At 57.5% G+C, this 17,091-nt stretch overlaps 5 protein-coding genes across 5 annotated transcripts; 4 read left to right on the top strand and 1 right to left on the bottom strand.

Annotated features, from left to right (window-relative positions):
- Positions 1–549: 549 nt before the first annotated feature.
- On the top strand, positions 550–3,479 carry MFIFM68171_00308 (Sterol 3-beta-glucosyltransferase; the record flags this gene model as incomplete). The annotated part of the gene is made up of 6 exons (XM_071055730.1): positions 550–628; positions 723–1,434; positions 1,518–1,675; positions 1,753–2,122; positions 2,186–2,539; positions 2,639–3,479. 6 exons carry the CDS (start codon positions 550–552, stop codon positions 3,477–3,479), a joined length of 2,514 nt encoding a protein of 837 aa, XP_070911831.1.
- A 1,877-nt stretch (positions 3,480–5,356) lies between these two features.
- Positions 5,357–6,301, top strand: MFIFM68171_00307 (Basic proline-rich protein; the record flags this gene model as incomplete). Its single annotated transcript, XM_071055729.1, has 1 exon — positions 5,357–6,301. One exon carries the CDS (start codon positions 5,357–5,359, stop codon positions 6,299–6,301), a length of 945 nt encoding a protein of 314 aa, XP_070911830.1.
- A 2,064-nt stretch (positions 6,302–8,365) lies between these two features.
- RRD2 (Serine/threonine-protein phosphatase 2A activator 2) lies at positions 8,366–9,724 on the bottom strand (the record flags this gene model as incomplete). Its single annotated transcript, XM_071055728.1, has 1 exon — positions 8,366–9,724. The coding sequence occupies one exon, from the start codon at positions 9,722–9,724 to the stop codon at positions 8,366–8,368; it is 1,359 nt and encodes a 452-aa protein (XP_070911829.1).
- Positions 9,725–10,057: 333 nt separating this feature from the next.
- On the top strand, positions 10,058–10,933 carry RRP46 (exosome non-catalytic core subunit rrp46; the record flags this gene model as incomplete). Its single annotated transcript, XM_071055727.1, has 3 exons — positions 10,058–10,247; positions 10,309–10,466; positions 10,520–10,933. 3 exons carry the CDS (start codon positions 10,058–10,060, stop codon positions 10,931–10,933), a joined length of 762 nt encoding a protein of 253 aa, XP_070911828.1.
- Positions 10,934–14,094: 3,161 nt separating this feature from the next.
- On the top strand, positions 14,095–16,102 carry UTR1 (NAD(+) kinase; the record flags this gene model as incomplete). The annotated part of the gene is made up of 2 exons (XM_071055726.1): positions 14,095–15,529; positions 15,600–16,102. 2 exons carry the CDS (start codon positions 14,095–14,097, stop codon positions 16,100–16,102), a joined length of 1,938 nt encoding a protein of 645 aa, XP_070911827.1.
- Positions 16,103–17,091: the final 989 nt, after the last annotated feature.

Below are 17,091 nucleotides of genomic sequence, written 5' to 3'. Positions count from 1 at the left end.
GTCATTGCTATTGAAGCTACGATTCACCCTTCCTCTGGCAATCCTGACAAAAAGGGTCGCTAAAATCAAGTAAGCCGAGGATCAAGTATTACTCCATACACTTGGCAAGCGGCTCAGAGCCGACTCGTATTCAAGGTTGTCGAAGCGCGGCACATAATAATGACAAGTAATACAATGCAAACCGAGACACCCCACTCACTTTAACCGTCCCTACCCAAGAGAACCAACATGCAACGCATTAAGGCAGTTCCGCGCGGAGAACGCCGCACTTGCTTTACGAGTTACGACTGATTGACCAATCACAAAGCGCGCAAGAACGAGAAACACGAGCGACACGAGGTACTCGAGTTGAACTTTTGCCATCGAAGGGAGGTCTTCCCACTGACCCCACCCTGATCTATTAACGATTCAAAACATTCTGATAATGATAAGTAAGGAGGACGGAGTTACAAATAGTGGTCTCGAGGCTCGTTTCCTTGACCTTGACCTACCCCTTCCATACAATGTGTCCATTGATTATCGATGCGGCGAACCCCTTTACCCTCGAAGATGAGAGGATTCCCAGAATCGGGCATACACAGCCTGATAAACGCCCAAGAGGCAATCGACAGTTCAACACAAGCGACTGGTATATACGCCCATCAATATTGACCATTATGCCCGTATTTACCATCCAGGGTATGCGTAGACAGCATCAAGTGCGGCTTTCTGACGAACTACAGACAATGGCCGCGTCGATATCAACCTCGAATCGTGCCTCTGCAAATCGCTCTCGCTCCTCGTACCCGGACACCTGGAGCCGGAAACGAAGCCGGCCGCGCTGCCCGAGCATGAACTCCCACTGCCCAAGTACACCGAAGCGGGTCCCCACAGCATCCGTTTGAACATCATCATCCAAGTGGTCGGCAGCCGCGGCGATGTTCAGCCTTTCGTAGCCCTTGGGGAGGAACTCCTTCGGCACGGCCACCGCGTGCGCCTCGCCACACATGACATGTTTGGCGATTTTGTCCGCGCCTCCGGACTCGAGTTCTTCCCGGTCGGCGGTGACCCGGCCGAGCTGATGGCCTACATGGTGAAGAACCCGGGCCTAGTCCCGAGCATGAAGAGCCTGCGGGCGGGCGACATCCAGAAGAAGCGCAAGATGGTCGCCGAGATGCTTGAGGGCTTCTGGCGATCTTGTGTCGAACCCGATCCCGAGACACAGAGACCGTTCGTGGCCGAGGCCATCATCGCCAACCCGCCCAGCTTCGCCCACGTGCACTGCGCCCAAGTACTCGGCGTGCCGCTGCACCTCATGTTTACCATGCCGTGGACGAGCACAAGGCGCTTCTGTCATCCGCTGGCGAATCTGAAGGCCTACGGCGAATCGGGCGTCTCGCAGGAGGTGGCCAACTACGTATCCTATATGGCGGTGGAGTGGATGACTTGGCAAGGGTGAGTCTCTCCGAGTTTCCATGTCCTTGGCTCATGCGCGAGATGGTATATCCACTTAACGATTTGGCGTTTTTGCCGCGTAGACTGGGCGATATCATCAATGCTTGGAGAGGGACTTTAGACCTTGAGCCGGTCCCGTTCTCGGAAGGACCGGGTTTGGCCGAAAATCTCAAAGTTCCCTTTACGTACTGTTGGTCGCCAGCGCTGATACCGAAACCGGACGACTGGCCAGCACATATAGGTGAGTAGGCATACCGGCGTATCCATTGACCATCATTGCTGATAGAAACCAATCACACACCTTTGTCTTGACAACAGACGTGTGCGGATTCTTCTTCCGGGACCCGCCTGGCTTCACTCCGGAAGCCGAGCTCGCAAAGTTTCTTGAGACAGGTCCACCACCAATCTACATTGGGTTCGGAAGCATCGTCATAAACGACCTGGACGCCGTCACCGCCATGTTGCTAGAGGCTATCAGGTCTGTAGGCGTTAGAGCCATCATCTCTAAAGGCTGGAGTAATCTAGGCAAGGGCCTCGGCCCAGACGCGAACGTTTTCTATCTGGGGGATTGTCCGCACGAATGGCTTTTCCAGCGTGTCTCGGTCGTCGTACATCACGGGGGTGCAGGGACCACAGCCTGCGGCCTCCTGAATGGCAAGCCAACGGTAATTGTTCCGTTCTTCGGCGAGTAAGCACTCAAGGTTTCTGTTCCGTCTTCGAAAGCAGTCCGCTCAAGTTTGGCCCTTCACAGTCAGCCATTCTGGGGCGGCATGGTCGCGGCGGCAGGTGCCGGTCCGTCCCCGATCCCGCAAAAGCAGCTGAACGCAAAGAACCTCGCCGAAGCGATACGCTTCTGCCTCACTCCGGAAGCATCCAACGCGGCGCGGAGAATGGCGGCAGAGATGCAGTCCGAAGGTGGCGTCCGTCGCGCCGTCGCCTCCTTCCACGCCAACCTACCCTTAGAGAAGATGCGCTGCGATATCTTGCCAAATCTCGCAGCAGCGTGGTCTGTTAAGACAAAAGGCAGCAAGACAGTGAAGCTATCAAAAGAAGCAGCCGAAGTCTTAGTCGCCGAGTTGAAAGTGAATGCGGATGACTTGAAACGGTGAGTGTACACGAACAGTTGTACCTACCTTACCTGAGTCACGACAGCCGCATCACGTATTTGCGCAAGCATACCCAACTGACCGGCGAGCCTTGACAGATATGAAAGCAAACAAACGCACATTGACCTCAGGAGATGGGACCCCGTCACCGCCACGGCGTCGTCGCTCGCAGCCACGGGCGCGGGCATGGTCACCTCAGCAGCCGACATCGTCGTCAAACCCGTGCAGGCACTCTCCCGGAGCTCGACGCACAGCCACGACAGCGCGAGCAGGAAAGACCCGGCCTCGCACAGAAGCCCGTCGCGCGAGACTAAAGACTCGGAAGCTGACCTCTACGGCAGACCTGCCGCGCTGGATCTCCCCGAAAACCCACCCCCCCAGCGGCGCTCAGAGCAGGGGAGCCACCGCGCCGGGGCGGCGCTGCTCGGCTGCGCGTCGGGCGTCGGCGGCTTCTTCAAGCACTGGGCCAAAGGCATGTACCTGGACATGCCGCTGGCCGTGTCCGAGGGCATGCGCAACGCGCCGAGGCTGTACGGCGGGGAGGTGTACGACCCGGGCCGCGTGACGGACTGGAAGACGGGCGGCGCGGCGGCGGGGAAGAACTTTGTGCACGGCATCGTCGAGGGCTTGGGCGGCGTCGTGGCGGCGCCGGTCCGGGGTGCCAAGCGGGAAGGCGCGCTGGGTGCGGCCAAGGGGGTCGGCGTCGGGCTGCTCAACATGGGGACCAAGTTCTCCTCGGGGGTATTGGGCCTGGTCGCCTTCTCGGGGCAGGGGTTGTACCTGAGTGCCAGGGCCGCGATGCATTCGGACACGAGGAAGGTGATTAGGGAGGCTAGTATGAGAGAAGGAGAGAGCGCGTTGCTATCCGGGTATGGAAAGGGGTTTGATATTGATCGGAGAGTGGTGGTGGAGGCGTTCGATCGGCTGATACGAGGATAAGGTAGCATTGTACTGGAGGTGGGGCGTGGTAGATGGTCTACAAATATACCAAGCAAATACCTATCGGCGTTTATATCAGCAGATACCTTGGGCATAACGGTAGTATCGAGTTAGCATGATGCTTGGTTACAAGCGTTTTGACTTTCGAAGCATTTATTCAGTCTGGGAGGCGAGTATTCGGCTTTCCAAGCTCTAACCCCTTCAAGACTCCATGTCCATAGTAATGATACATACAGGCATGCAAAGCCACGCTTGTTTTGAATGAGCTGCATAGCACCACGCTGTTTATGATGTGTGCGATGACCATAGGTGGAATGATGCGCATGATCGAACCTCGTCTTGGCCGGTACTGGTTGCGTCTCGGTCACCTGCTGCAGAACGCCTTAACGATCCTTCCTTGCCGACCCCACCGGGCCGTGACCGTCGAGGACATTCAACCTTTCACAAGACCCCAGCCGGCTCAAGACTGTGTTCCGTGTTACAACTCAGGACACTGATGAGCGAGAGTCGCGAGCCAAAGTTTGGCAGGGATCTTACCCTGGGAACCCTAGTACCGAGCACAGATCCGTCCACCCGTCCACCCGGAGAGCAGCCGGTGGCCGAACCATAGAGAATCTACCTTAACTGAGCTTCCCCAAGTCGGTCGGTAAATTGCGCGCATCCACTCAATGCCTGTACGGTATTTGCCTCAGTTGATCCCAGACTGGTTGAGGCATCGGTGCTGCATGCATTGGATGAAATGAAAAACAAAGTCCTAGTGAAACACCAGCGTGGCTGGGTCGCCGAGTCGAGATTTGTGCTTGCATAAAAATGGAATGCAGACGGGAACGAGAGATTGTCTGTAACCAGCAAGTCCTGTCGAGCCAGCAGCCCAATCGCCCGACATCCCGCACTCGAAGCTCGCAGGCTCCGTGGGATCCCCTGCCATCAATGGGTTTTGGATCGACGGTGGGAGGTGGCAAAGGACCCCTAATGTAGCTGATCATTGAAGGGTGCGGACGATGGCGATCCGAGGGAGCCGGGTTGCCGGCGCGAAATACTTAAACCGCTGCTTCCCATCCGGAACCGGTGTTTCGGGACACTCAACTCCAGATTGAGGAAGCACGCCGGCCGCCGTTGCCCATCGCGATCTGGCCTCCGGCTGTTGTTGGGCGAGCCGCTGGAGCTTGTTGAGGTGCAGTCACAGGCGGTGTCTTCTCCCACGGACCGCCAGAAGCTGCTGTGGACCCGCTAACAGATCCGCATGCAAAACGCAACGGCGCGTGATTAGCGTCCCCAATCAGCGCCCTTGACACACCCCAAGCTGTCCCGTCATTGCGGGCTCGACCACGTTCCGCCGCCTTCTATTGGCGAATTTTGCCGGCCAAAGACACCGGGACCCCGCCTTGCTCCTTTCCAACCTGCCCTGCATTCCAGACCGACGCCATACTGCGTCCCGTTAGTTGCCAGCCAGCCAACCAGCGAGTGCCTACTTCCCCCCCTTCCTGATCATCTGGTAGCAGGCACCTGCTTCACCCTCTGCAAAGGGGCTCGGCTCACCACCACCACCATCATCTATCAATCTGCATCTGCAGAAAGCTCGGCACCCTCTCGGTCTGTCGCGACCACAGCAGCAGCATAACCATCGGCTGGATCCCGCATTCTAGCACACCGGCTGCCCTATGCACTGAGGCCAACCGAACGCGGTTCTACATACCACACAGGCAGCGGCACAAGCTCGATTGCAAACAAACGCCCGTTTGCAGCAACCTTTTGCGCTGCCCTCATCCGCAGACCGTTCTTTTCATCGGCACCCCAATCCGCCTGTCACCGCTCCATGCATTCTTCTCTTCGGTGATTGACCGGGTTTCCCGACTGCAGCACTTACCTCAGTCAACATGGAGCCGGTTCCCGAAACCGAGAGAATGGAGGAGTTTCGGCCCTCACCCCTTCCGGGTCTGAGAGTCCCGGCGACTCCAGAGTTCGACTTCTTAAGGAAGCCTCCGACCATCCGCCGATCGACCGACCCGTCTCCAACATCTTCACCGATCTCGCCGTCCTGGGCGCTTCCAGCCTCTCTTCCTTACCGACCGCGAGCATCGTCGCCGCTCTCCAGCAGCCACGTCAGGTCTCGGTCCGCCGCGAGCTTGTCACCGCTTCCCATGGCTCGCACACAATCAATGCCCGGCATCAATGCCACTGGCCACCTCCTATACTCCCCCCAGATCCGTCCCCAGAGCCCTTCTGGATCACCCAGCCGGATCCGGCTCCCGCGGAAGCCCGTAGACGAGGCATTCCCGACGTCGCCGACTAGGATTTCGGTCCACGACCCAGAGCGGAAGTTGCCAGAGAGAAGCAGCTCGCCGAACCTGACCATTGGCATCTCATCTGTCACATCGATGCCGAAACTGCGAAGACCCTCCTCCCCTCTGTGCCAGGTCGCCAACGCCGGCGGCGTGCCGACCACGCCTTCTTCGATCGCCATCTCGCCATCCTATCGATCATACGATCCTTACGCCTTCTCGACCGCGTATCCATCCTCTTCCATGCCCTCTACCCCAACGTCGGCCAGATCGAGGAGCCCCAGCATCTCCAGTCTCGAGACAATTCCCGATTCCCCTGACGCCGAAGAAGCGGCCCTTGAGGCCGAGAGAATAGCCCAGCTTAAAGCCGCCGCAGATGCAGCAGACGGCGGTGATGCAAAGGGCAGGAGCAGCTTGGACGCGCCGGTTCGGGGCCGGACCCTAAGCGGCTTCGGCTCTCGGGACAAGCGGAAGCGGTGGAGTGTGTGCGGCGCTGAGAGGAGGCAGGACCTGGATTTGGAGACGATATGGGAGGACTAAGAGTCTCTACAACGACAGAATACGATCGGCACAGACAGAGGTGGCTCCATCATGGCCACCCAGGGCTAGGTTAGGGGCGAAGCATGAGGAATTCATCATTGGGACGGGTCTCGTCGGTTTCGGCAGCATATCGGCATCTGGTCTTTCTTATCGTCAAGGATCAACATTGGGAGGCGTTCAGTGGAACCTATCGTTCTGATACCCTTCTCCATCGGGCATTCAAGAGGCAACCCTCGCAGTCGCCACACAATTTCTAGGAGCCTTGGTTTGGGGATTACCGTGCGTTTATTACCATTTCATTCTCTAATCGAGTGTCAATAATTTACTGCACTGCATATGTCTCGTTAGGGGGTTTCTGCAAGGAGTAAAGAATACTCCTCTCTGTCTGAATATCGGGGTAATGGGATGGGGGATATCCTCCCTGATCGGCGAACATGCGTATGTACTTTGACCACAGGGCGATGCTGCCCTCGCGTTATGAGATGTAAATGTAGCAATTGAACAACAAATATCGCTCCCTGTGTTGCTCCCTCTCCCAGCCGTTGGATGGTATAAGAGGATATGATCTGGACAAATGAAGTGAGCATTACATCTGGATCTCAACCACCTCCGCTATTACTTACCTCATATATAGCTTCCGCCGATACTGCTGCTGCACCAACATGCGATTGCTTAGTGTGGTCATCGCCGCGGCGCTTGTAGCCAGCGCAGTTGTCGAAGCCGCACCACGAGCCGTGAGTTCCTCAGTTTGAGAAACCTCATCTGGAGACTGACACAAAACAGATATGGACCTCTCCTTTCCATAGACGGGCTTGGTCTTCTGAGAAGCCGTCCGACCAAGGCTGGCGCGAAAACCCACAGAATAGAAAACATATTGGCCAGCACCTTCGGCCCACCATTCCCAGCTCCAGGCCGGCTGGGTCAACACATTCGGAGCGATTGGGCGTGAATTCTGAACCACAGCCTGCGGGACACGTTGTAGTAGCCAAGCCGGCGGCTACTATCATCGTTTCCTATGGCCCTCTACCTGCCTCTACCGGGTGGACGCCCGCCCTTAGGCCCCTAAACCCAACCGACAAGACAACTCCATGCACGAGAACGTCGGAAAATCACCCCTTCCTCCTCTCTACACCCATAGCGCACATCCACCCGACTTACACCCCCAGCGTGATAACAACAACCCTCACACAAACAACCACCGTCACCATCTCCGCATCAATACCAACCACACCATCACCCTCGACGCTCACCGTCACCCTCCTCGCACATGCACCCGCACATACTCCCTCCTATTCCTTTTCGGAACCCTGCCCGGGCGAACCCACCATCACCTCCGCCAATCCGGCCCCTCCCGTCCTCTCCCATGAATACACCCGACATCACGACAGTTTCCCGAACCCTGCCCTGTCCAAATTTTCATCATGGCCAATAAAAACGACGTACGTGCACGATAGCACTTCCCTTGAGAACGCCACCACGCTGTCGTCTACGACTGTCTGTCCGAGTAGCACGGCATCCGACAGGAATGGGAGGTGGCCGTTGGGGGTAATGGAGGATGGGAGCTGGTGGGAACAAGGATAGAGGTGAGAGGTGTAGGGGTGTGTGTGTGTGCGCTTGAAGCAACAAATATGGGTACTGGAGGGGATCGTACTGGGGCATCTAGTAGTTGGTATATCAGAATTGGTTACCGGATTGGTTGACCGTGGGGATCTGTACGATAGCTACCTCTAGGCATCGAGTTGGAACAAGAGCGTGCGCCACAAACACCAAGAATCGAGCTGGAGAGGGCGTGAGAGTATCGTTAGTAACACTGTGCTTTATGTTTTTTTTTTTTTTTTTTTTTTTTTTTTTTTTTTTTTGGAAAAGACCAGCGCTTAGTGTAGTCATATTCCTATATTTATAGGGCCCGCTAACTATGACAGCTTTTCTAACCATCAATCATGGTCACTCGGCATTGTATTGTCGCCGGGCACCTTCGTGTACGCGCTCGCCTGACCCAGCTAGCAGCGCTAACTGCATCGCCATTCCCTGAGCCCATCTTTACGTCTGTCAGAGCAAGGGATTTCAGTCAAACGGTATCCTGCGCAGACTCTCTCCGGCTCCTCTCTTCCGCATCTCCTCGGCTGCCGCAAGACTACTCGGCACCTTGATCCCACAACAATCCCCCCATCCGCTGGCTTGATGCACATGCCTCACCCCGTCCTTGTCATCAAAGACCTCCACCTCTCCACCCTCGTCCTCGTCCTCGTCGTCTTTCCGCCCGCTCTCGGGGGGCTCGCTCATGCCATCCGCGGCCGGGATCAACGACCCAAACAAGAAATGCTGCATCACGGGCAACTTCCCCAGCACCTCGGACACAAACATCCTCCTCATCCCGCCCTCGATCTTGGCCCAGTTCCTCGCGCTGCTGATGTCATCCAGCATCGGGCTGTGCCACCGCAGGCCCCGGACCGTCTTGGTGCTGTTGACGAAGCGGACCTGGCCCAGGTACATGAAGTCGTCGCCGAACTCCTCGAGGGTGAGCTCCTGGTGGATGGCGCGGGGCGTGATGAAGGCGTGGTGCAGCAGCTGGCTGGCGCCGAACAGGAACGGCAGGAACTGGTAGTCGTCGAGCCCCCACACGCCGTGCGAGCCCGCCGGCTCGAGGTAGTACGTCAGCTGCACCCGCCGCATCAGCGCCAGGTAGCGCGTGAAGATGCGCAGCGCCACCGCGGGGAAGTCGGCCCGCCCCAGCAGGCCCAGCCGGTGCAGGCAGAGGAGCCACATCATGAAGTTGAGCTCGTGGCCCGAGCCGTAGTCGATGCGCGTGCGGTTGCCGAAGGACTGGGTGAGGTAGGCCGAGAGCTCGGGCTCGGCCCCCGCGGCTGCCGGCGGGCTGAAGTTGCCGCCCTGAAAGAGGGTGGTGGTGTGCCATTGCGGGGAGCGGGCCTTGACCTTGTCCAGGAAGACGCGGAAGGTCTTGTTGCCGAAGCGGGAGCCGCCCTGGTCCGAGGGGGGCGAGTCCCGGCACAAGGATTCGATTTCGGAGAGGATGGAAAGGATGGCCTTGACGGTGGGGCTGAGGTCGGTGTCTTTGACCGAGGAGATGGGCTTGTCGAGGACGGATTCTGAGAGCCCGAAGATGAAGGAGAGGATGAGGTTGTAGGTGGGCGAGGCGAGGAAGAGTTGGTGGTCTTTGGGCGAGAGGATTCGACGGGTGGGGACCGTGAAGGTGAGGGTTGCCAGGTCCGGTCGTGGGGGGGCTGCCGGTGTCTCTGGGACCGGGGTTGGGTTCGCCGGTTCGGGCTTCCTCCGCCGGGGCTCGAGTTTGGGGATGCGGTCCTTGAGATTCGGTATCCCCCGGCTTGGCCCGGGTGACGGTGTTTGGGCGGGCGTGGGGTCTTTGACTGCCCCTTCAGGAACTGTGGTTGGTGTTGACGCCATAGCACAAAACTGCTTTGTATCTTATCCTCCTTGCAGAAGCTGGATCGCCCGATTTTCCTCGGCTGGCTCCTAATAGCTGATTCCTCAGCAGATACCTTAGGGTTAATGGTTTGAGGTTGAGGAACGAAGGCACAAGATCGACTGATGTCTTGCCCCTCGGGGAGTGCAACATCCCTGCAAACCGGCTGCTTTGTTTGCCTGGCAGACGCTAAAATGCGGGGCACCCACTGCAGATCGGCCCGTACATTCAATCACTGCAAACCCAGCCAGCATCAAAAAACTTTGCCAGGCAGGATATCATACCCACATCCAGTCTTCAGATTAACCATCGAAATGACAGCAACTGCGGCACCAGAAGCCGCGCTCGGAGTTCTCCCGCGGGCGGACGGGTCCGCCAAGTATTCGCATGCCGGATACACAGTAACCGCCTCGGTAAACGGGCCCATCGAAGCCCAACGGCGGGACGAGCACGCATATGAGGCACATGTCGATGTCATCGTACGACCCGCGGCAGGGGTAGGAGGTGAGGGCTTCGGCGTCACCCGGCATACGGGACACGCACTCGCTGATGCCCGACTATATAGGAACCCGAGAGCGGCACCTAGAATCAGTTTTGCAGTCATCGCTCTCCCAGATCATTCTCGTCAAAAACTTCCCACGATCCCTTATTCAGATCGTCCTCCAAGTCGAGGACTCGCCGGAGAACGACTATGTGAACACAAAACTCGTTCAGGCTAGCCTGGTGAGGTCACATCGTCTGGGTGCATTGAGCGAGCGTGCTAATCACCGTGGCAGAACTTTGCCATCATGCCAGCCCTGGTTCAAACCGCCGTCCTGGCACTCCTTTCTGCAGCCGTGCCGATGAGGGCGACAGCCACGGCGACTGCTGTAGCGATAGTGCGTCAGGACGGCGTCATAAAGACAGTAGTGGATCCTTCTCCAAGAGAAATCGAAACAGCCCAGTCGGTTCATGTGTTGGCTTTTACGTCTCAAGACGAGTTGCTTCTCGCGGAGAGCGAGGGTGACTTTACGGTCAAGGAATGGGACAATGTTTACGAAACAGCCAAGAGAATCTGCTGTGGTTCGGCGCCGATAAGAGAGGGTGATGAGATGACACTGGAGGACGAGGATGCCGACGGCCGGGATATGCGTCATTTCGTTCGGTCGACCGTGGAATCCAAAGTGGCCGCAGATCTCCACTGGAAGTGAAGTGGCTGTCTCGTCTCGTGGGGATCAGAAGCCGAGCTTCGGGCGCAGCTCGGTGTTAGTGCCTGAGAGGAGAAGTTTGTGAATTGCTCCAACGCGGAACCCGTTTGACGAGCCGCTCGCAACGCGGCCGCCGGGATATCAACACAACTATGATTCTTGCAGTGGCCTGTGCCTGGACCAAGGGAGCCAAGTCTTGGTGAGCATGGATGCATCGCTCCCCTGGGACAGCCTGAAATGCTGCGCGGCTACAGGGCCGCAAATCAGCTTTCGGCAGTTGACCACGGGCCCGCGGGCCACGGCACTGGAGGCTTGACACTTTTCACCAACAGAAAAAAAAACAGCCTCGTCGGGGCGCGTTTGCGACTTTCCACCTTTCCCCTTGACGGACTCCTTGTGTTTGCTGTGATGGAAGCAAGTGTCGCCGTCTCAAACGTTAGTGGGCCCGCCCGCACGGGGTCGTGTTTGGGATTGCCCCGTTAGCAGGCCGAGGCCCTGTTTCATCTCAGCTTTGCTCGCTACACAACATACAAGGGCTCAAGGGCTCTTACGCCGCCCTAAATGAAAAGGGCGGCGACCTTAAGGCTGAATATTGCAGGCATTCGAAGATGGGACGTCGAAACCGGGCGCGTACTGGTGAGGCCCAGTTGTTCTAGTATGGGTGGATTTGAAAAGGGGGGGAGAGGGGCGGCTGTTCCGGAGCAATGGCGGCGTCGCCTTGCGGGTGGGGGAAAGTGGATACGGCCGAAACGTTCCTCGCCTCTTCTCGACTCATGCTTCTCGTGGCTCTCGACGTATCGAAGGTATACACTTGAGCTTCCATCGGCAAAAGCGGCTGGCTTCCCCTGCTGGATCTGCGCGAGCGTCTTCGATGGGTGCATCAACACTGCGGGGCCAACCAATGCTGGGTCGGCGAGGTGTCGTCCCATTCGTCGTCAAAGTTTCCAAACATTTGCGGGATGGCAGGATCGCAGCAGAGATGCTGCGTCCTCATGCGGCTGCTTGGATGTGCTTCCAGCGCCCTGTTGCAGTAAGATCCCCCGGTGGGGTTGGGCCGAGCCGCAGATTCGCCAGCATTGGCAATCCGCCGTGCCGCACCCCGCGATGCCGCACCAACGGGTACTACCCGGGGCTGCTCGCCTCCAGACCCTAGCATCATCGGGGCATGGTGAGACTCGCATGTCCGAATTTCTGTGGTCAGGTCCCCTGGGCCCACACAGGCTTCGGCGGCTGCTCAGTGAGGAAGAGTTCGGTCACTCAGCCTTGTTGACCAACCCCAAACTTGCGCCGCTGCTCCATATCCCTTTCCTATGTTGATGTGCAAGTAAGAACATTGGGATGCAAAATGGATTACGACGGCGAAGCAGTATATGCCACACAACGCTAGTAACGACTTGAAGTTCTACTGTCCTATCGAGTCCCGCCACAGCGGCAAAGGGATCGAAGCACTCGAAGCACACGAAGCACACGAAGCACACGAAGCAGCGCGTCACGTCTGCCGCCCGTCTGTTCCTGACATGTAATGCGCGGGTAGCGGCACGCAAGCGAGTACGTCTTTCCATGGGCATGGCGTGGAGGCCCGCTGAGGATCTCTGACGTCCTGCATGGTTGGTCCCCACAACGTGCTTCGACTTGAGGCTAACCAGGTATACGTAGTAACAGTACTGAACTGTACTACCTCCTGAATGTACCCTGCAGCTTAGCTCCCGAACGATCGTCAACCGCGCGACCCCGAAGCTACCCCAAGCTCGCCGTCCCCTGAACTTTGGCGCAGGGTGCATGGGCTTGCTGCTCAGCGAGGCGGCCAGATATTAAACCGCCAGATTGTTTGTCGCCGAGTTTCCTGGCCCCTCAGTCCTCATCTTGATGACCCGACGACTTCCCTTCATTCCATTCATCGTATTCCCTTTCCCGGCCTTGGAAGCAGCTGTTGAGCAGAGCTCTGGTAGTTTGCCTTACGCTTTGATTCCACATCTTCTCTTCTTCTAGTATATACTTAATACCTTTGTTGCCCGCTCCAGCTTCGATTCGTTCCCAGATTATTTTTCATTAGACTCGGTCTAGACAGCGCCAAAACTTCACCTCGTCCCTCTATCATCCAATTGCCGCCCACATCACTTTGACGAACGGTGCATGTGGCTTTGAGCCGACCGCGCGCATCACCAGCGATTTTCTGCTCCAGCGGACGGTCACCTCTCGGCATTCTGGATCCGGCATCCCCCCCTTACCGGGCCGCGGTATATCTAGACTAGACCGAGCACGCGCATGAGGTAGTCTTCCAGCCGCTTGTCGAGATATCACTCCTCATCACCAATCCACGTGGAGGTGAATCTGCATCCCGGACCACAGTACACTACCAACAGCGGGCCTTGTCCTCGTTGACCCACTGACCCGCCACTCCGACAATCCGACTCTCCACTCCAACTCCAACAAAAAGCCCTTCCCGCTCGGCAATCAAGCCCCGAGCCTGCCGGCCCTCAATTACCACTTAGGTACTCCGAGACAAGAGTGATCCGACTGCCGAATCCGGGGGATTTGCAGGACCCAAACCAAGGTGAGCATTTTTCGCGCGTCACTCCCTATTATGGCTGTGGAACGCCAGGTGCGCCCGAGATGAATCCCGTGAGGGGGGTTGGTCCGCTCTGCCGGGCGTGTTCCAGATACATCCGTCGAGGCAGGCCTGCTGACACTCTGCCTCCAACAGGCCAAGTGCTGCACGTCGCAGCTTCCAGGTCTGGATTTTGATACCCGCGGTTGTCGCGGCAAAACGAAGACTTGTCGAAAAAAAAAAAAAATCAGGGGAAAAAGCCTGACGTGCACAATCACACACACATTTACTCGGGGTCTTTTTTGTCGGTGACGTCGACGAGACAGCGCACCGGGTCGCTGCTTGCATCTCTGCATCCCCTTGCAGCACTCCGTGTGTTACGCAGGTGGCCGCAGGGCACATTGCAGGTCCGCGAGGTCCGACGCTGCAGCCCGCTTCGCCCAGAAGGTTCTCTTGCCGCCGGGCTTCCTTGATTCGCCAAACAGCGGGTGCTTAAGCCCGTGACAGGTGCAGGCTCGCTACAGTTATTAGTGTGGGCAGCGGGCTACCAGCGTTGGCCAGGGAAGGACTCGGAGCAGGCCCCAAAATAGCACCCCCCCGGCCGCCCCAAGCAACCATGACCGGCCCAATCTCGTCAATTCACCCAAGCCTTAGTCACCCCGCTGACCTCGCACTCCCACCGCCGCGACAGACCTACATCCCCGATGGAGTTATTAAGCCCTCACCCGCAAACTCCGACACTGCCCAGAGCTGCAATGGCACTTTCGGACTGATGTCGCCGCACCCGAGCAACGAGGACTCGACCTTGATCTCCGCGGCTCCCGCGTCGAGCCCTGACGTAACACCGGCAACGCCGATATCGACAACAGCCCGAAATGATGACTTTTGCCCCGAACCTGAGCCCACTCTCCCTGTAGCAGGCACCTCGGTGGTCCCGGACTCGGAATTCTTGCAGCGGGGCGGCCACTCCCACGGTTACCCCCACGGCCACCGCAAGAACGCGCTCTCTATCGAGTCGGTCCCCCGACAAACTATTATGAAAGCATTGGCTTCGGTGGCACGCAACAACAAGCCCCAGGCCCTGTCGCTCAACGGCATGCTGTCCGCACACAGCGCTCCAAAGAGCGCCGGCAACCGACCCTCGTCGGCTTCGTCCCAGCAGCTCTGCGACGCCCTGAACGGGCTTGCGCAGGCCCAGAACTCCCGTCCCACTGCCGCCATGACGCCCACCGTTGCGTTCCCGTCGCTGCAATCGCCGTGCTTCTACCACACCCGCTTCGATGACGCTGTCGATATTGACAAGGTGCTCGAGGAGATCAAGAATGACGAGTGGATGTCGCACTCGCGCCTGGTGCAGACGGCCACGGGCGTCCGAGAGGTGTCCAAGCAGCTCCAGCGCCGGCCGATCAAGCGCGCCGTCAGAAATGTCATGATTGTGACCAAGGCCCGCGACAACCAGCTAGTCCTGTTCACGCGCGAACTGGCCCTTTGGCTGCTCAAGACCCCGCGCTATGGCTCCGACCTCGGCGTCAACGTTTACGTGGACGCCAAGCTACGCCACTCGAAAAGATTCGACGCGCGGGGTATCGTCGACGAGAACCCCCGATTCCACGACATGCTCAAGTACTGGACACCCGATCTGTGCTGGAGTCAGCCAGAAAAGTTCGACCTAGTACTTACCCTCGGAGGCGACGGCACCGTCCTGTTCACATCATGGCTCTTTCAGCGCATTGTGCCCCCGGTATTGTCTTTCAGCTTGGGCAGCCTCGGCTTCCTGACCAGCTTCGAGTTTGAGCGGTACAAGGATCACCTAAACCGCGTCATGGGCGACGATGGTATGCGCGTGAACCTCCGCATGCGCTTTACCTGCACCGTGTACCGGGACGGACCCATGGGTCATGAGATGGAGGAGGGCGAGCAGTTCGAGGTCCTGAACGAGCTCGTCATTGACCGCGGGCCGTCGCCTTATGTTTCCAACCTGGAGCTGTACGGCGACAACGAGCTGTTGACTGTGGTCCAGGCCGACGGCTGCATCTTTTCAACCCCGACTGGTAAAGTCCCACCCATGCTCTCTTTTGTCCGGCTATTTCTTCCCGTCAATTACTGACAGCCAATGTTCAGGATCCACAGCCTACTCGCTCTCAGCCGGCGGTTCTCTCGTCCACCCCGACATCCCCGCCATCCTGCTCACGCCCATCTGCCCGCACACGTTGTCCTTCCGCCCCATGGTGCTCTCCGACACGATGCTCCTGCGCGTCTCGGTCCCGCGCAACAGCCGGGCCACGGCCTACTGCGCCTTTGACGGCAAGGGCCGCATCGAGCTCAAGCAGGGCGACCACGTCACCATCACGGCGTCGCAGTACCCCTTCCCCACGGTCGTCCGCACCGACACGGAGTGGTTCGACAGCGTGTCCCGCACGCTGCGGTGGAACGTGCGTGCCGCGACGCAAAAGGCGTTTGACGCCACGGGGAACGGGTCGTCGTCGGCGAGTAGCGAGTACGACGGCAAGGAGGACGAGGACGAAGGGTGGGACATTGACACCGACTCGGCGTGCTATGTCAGCGAGGAGAGCAGCAGCGCTGCGAGCCCCTTGAGGAGGCAGATGAGCCTGTTGGGGATGTAGATTCCTGTCTTTGTTTTGGATTAGAGTATCAGCCTCGAAGGTACCGAAACCTGGTGTGGCATCGTCATTGTCGCACGACACTATAAACGTGGGAACGGGACACGCGGGAAATTTTTTAAATGGGCGTTGTGGGAGTTCCTTTCGGGATGACGGCCCGACTCTTTAACATTGATACTCTCGTTAGCGGATGGTTTGATCAGGATGATGGGTCTTTGATGTCATGCAATGTCATCTCACGGATAGAGAGAAAAGACAACTCGTTGGGTCTCGTTTTGCGGCTACCCCGCAGTTTACTGATCCCGTTTCGATCACATTAGGCCGGGCCCGATCCGATCCATCTTTTAATGTCTGGCTTTGAACCCCTGCTGTTCTGTTCCAATTCCAGTCTTGGGTTGGACGGGGACCACTAGGCAACGGACATAACACGTTTCAGGGCAGATGCGTGATCCAACTTCACATTCTGGCACTAGACCGTCAATCTCCCCTAGAACACCGCTTGAATTCCTAGTGGTAACTGAGGTATAGTAGCCACCTACACAAAAACACCTACAGATAGCCCGACCCACCTATCCATTTCCCCAGCCGCTATTCGCCGTCAAACTACTCGAACATATCCCAGCCGTCCGCCCATCCAAACGTTCCTAGAGGCCCCATCCGCCTTAGATAGGGAGATATCTGACCGGCCAATGGGGGGGGGGAGGGAGGAAAAACATAAGAACCCGCCCTCCCCCCATTTCCGATTATAGTTGTATATCCCTTTCCCTTCGTTATCCTCGGTGATATTTCCTGTGACGCGAAACAAACGTCTCGCGCTCAACTTATACAAGCGCACCCCCAAAATAGCCGTCAAAGAACCGGTGGTCCTCTGAGCGGATCTGGAGAAGGAGGTATATACGAGATGGGCGGCTGTGTATCTGCAATGTCATACCACCAACATAACAAAAGAAATAAGAGGATAAAAAAAAAAAAAAAAAAATTGGAAATCTTGA

Source organism: Madurella fahalii (assembly GCF_045866475.1).
Source record: "Madurella fahalii IFM 68171 DNA, scaffold_1, whole genome shotgun sequence".
NCBI lineage: Eukaryota > Fungi > Ascomycota > Sordariomycetes > Sordariales > Madurella > Madurella fahalii.
The sequence above is the reverse complement of the archived record's forward strand: the minus strand, read 5'-3'. Positions and strand labels throughout refer to the sequence as shown.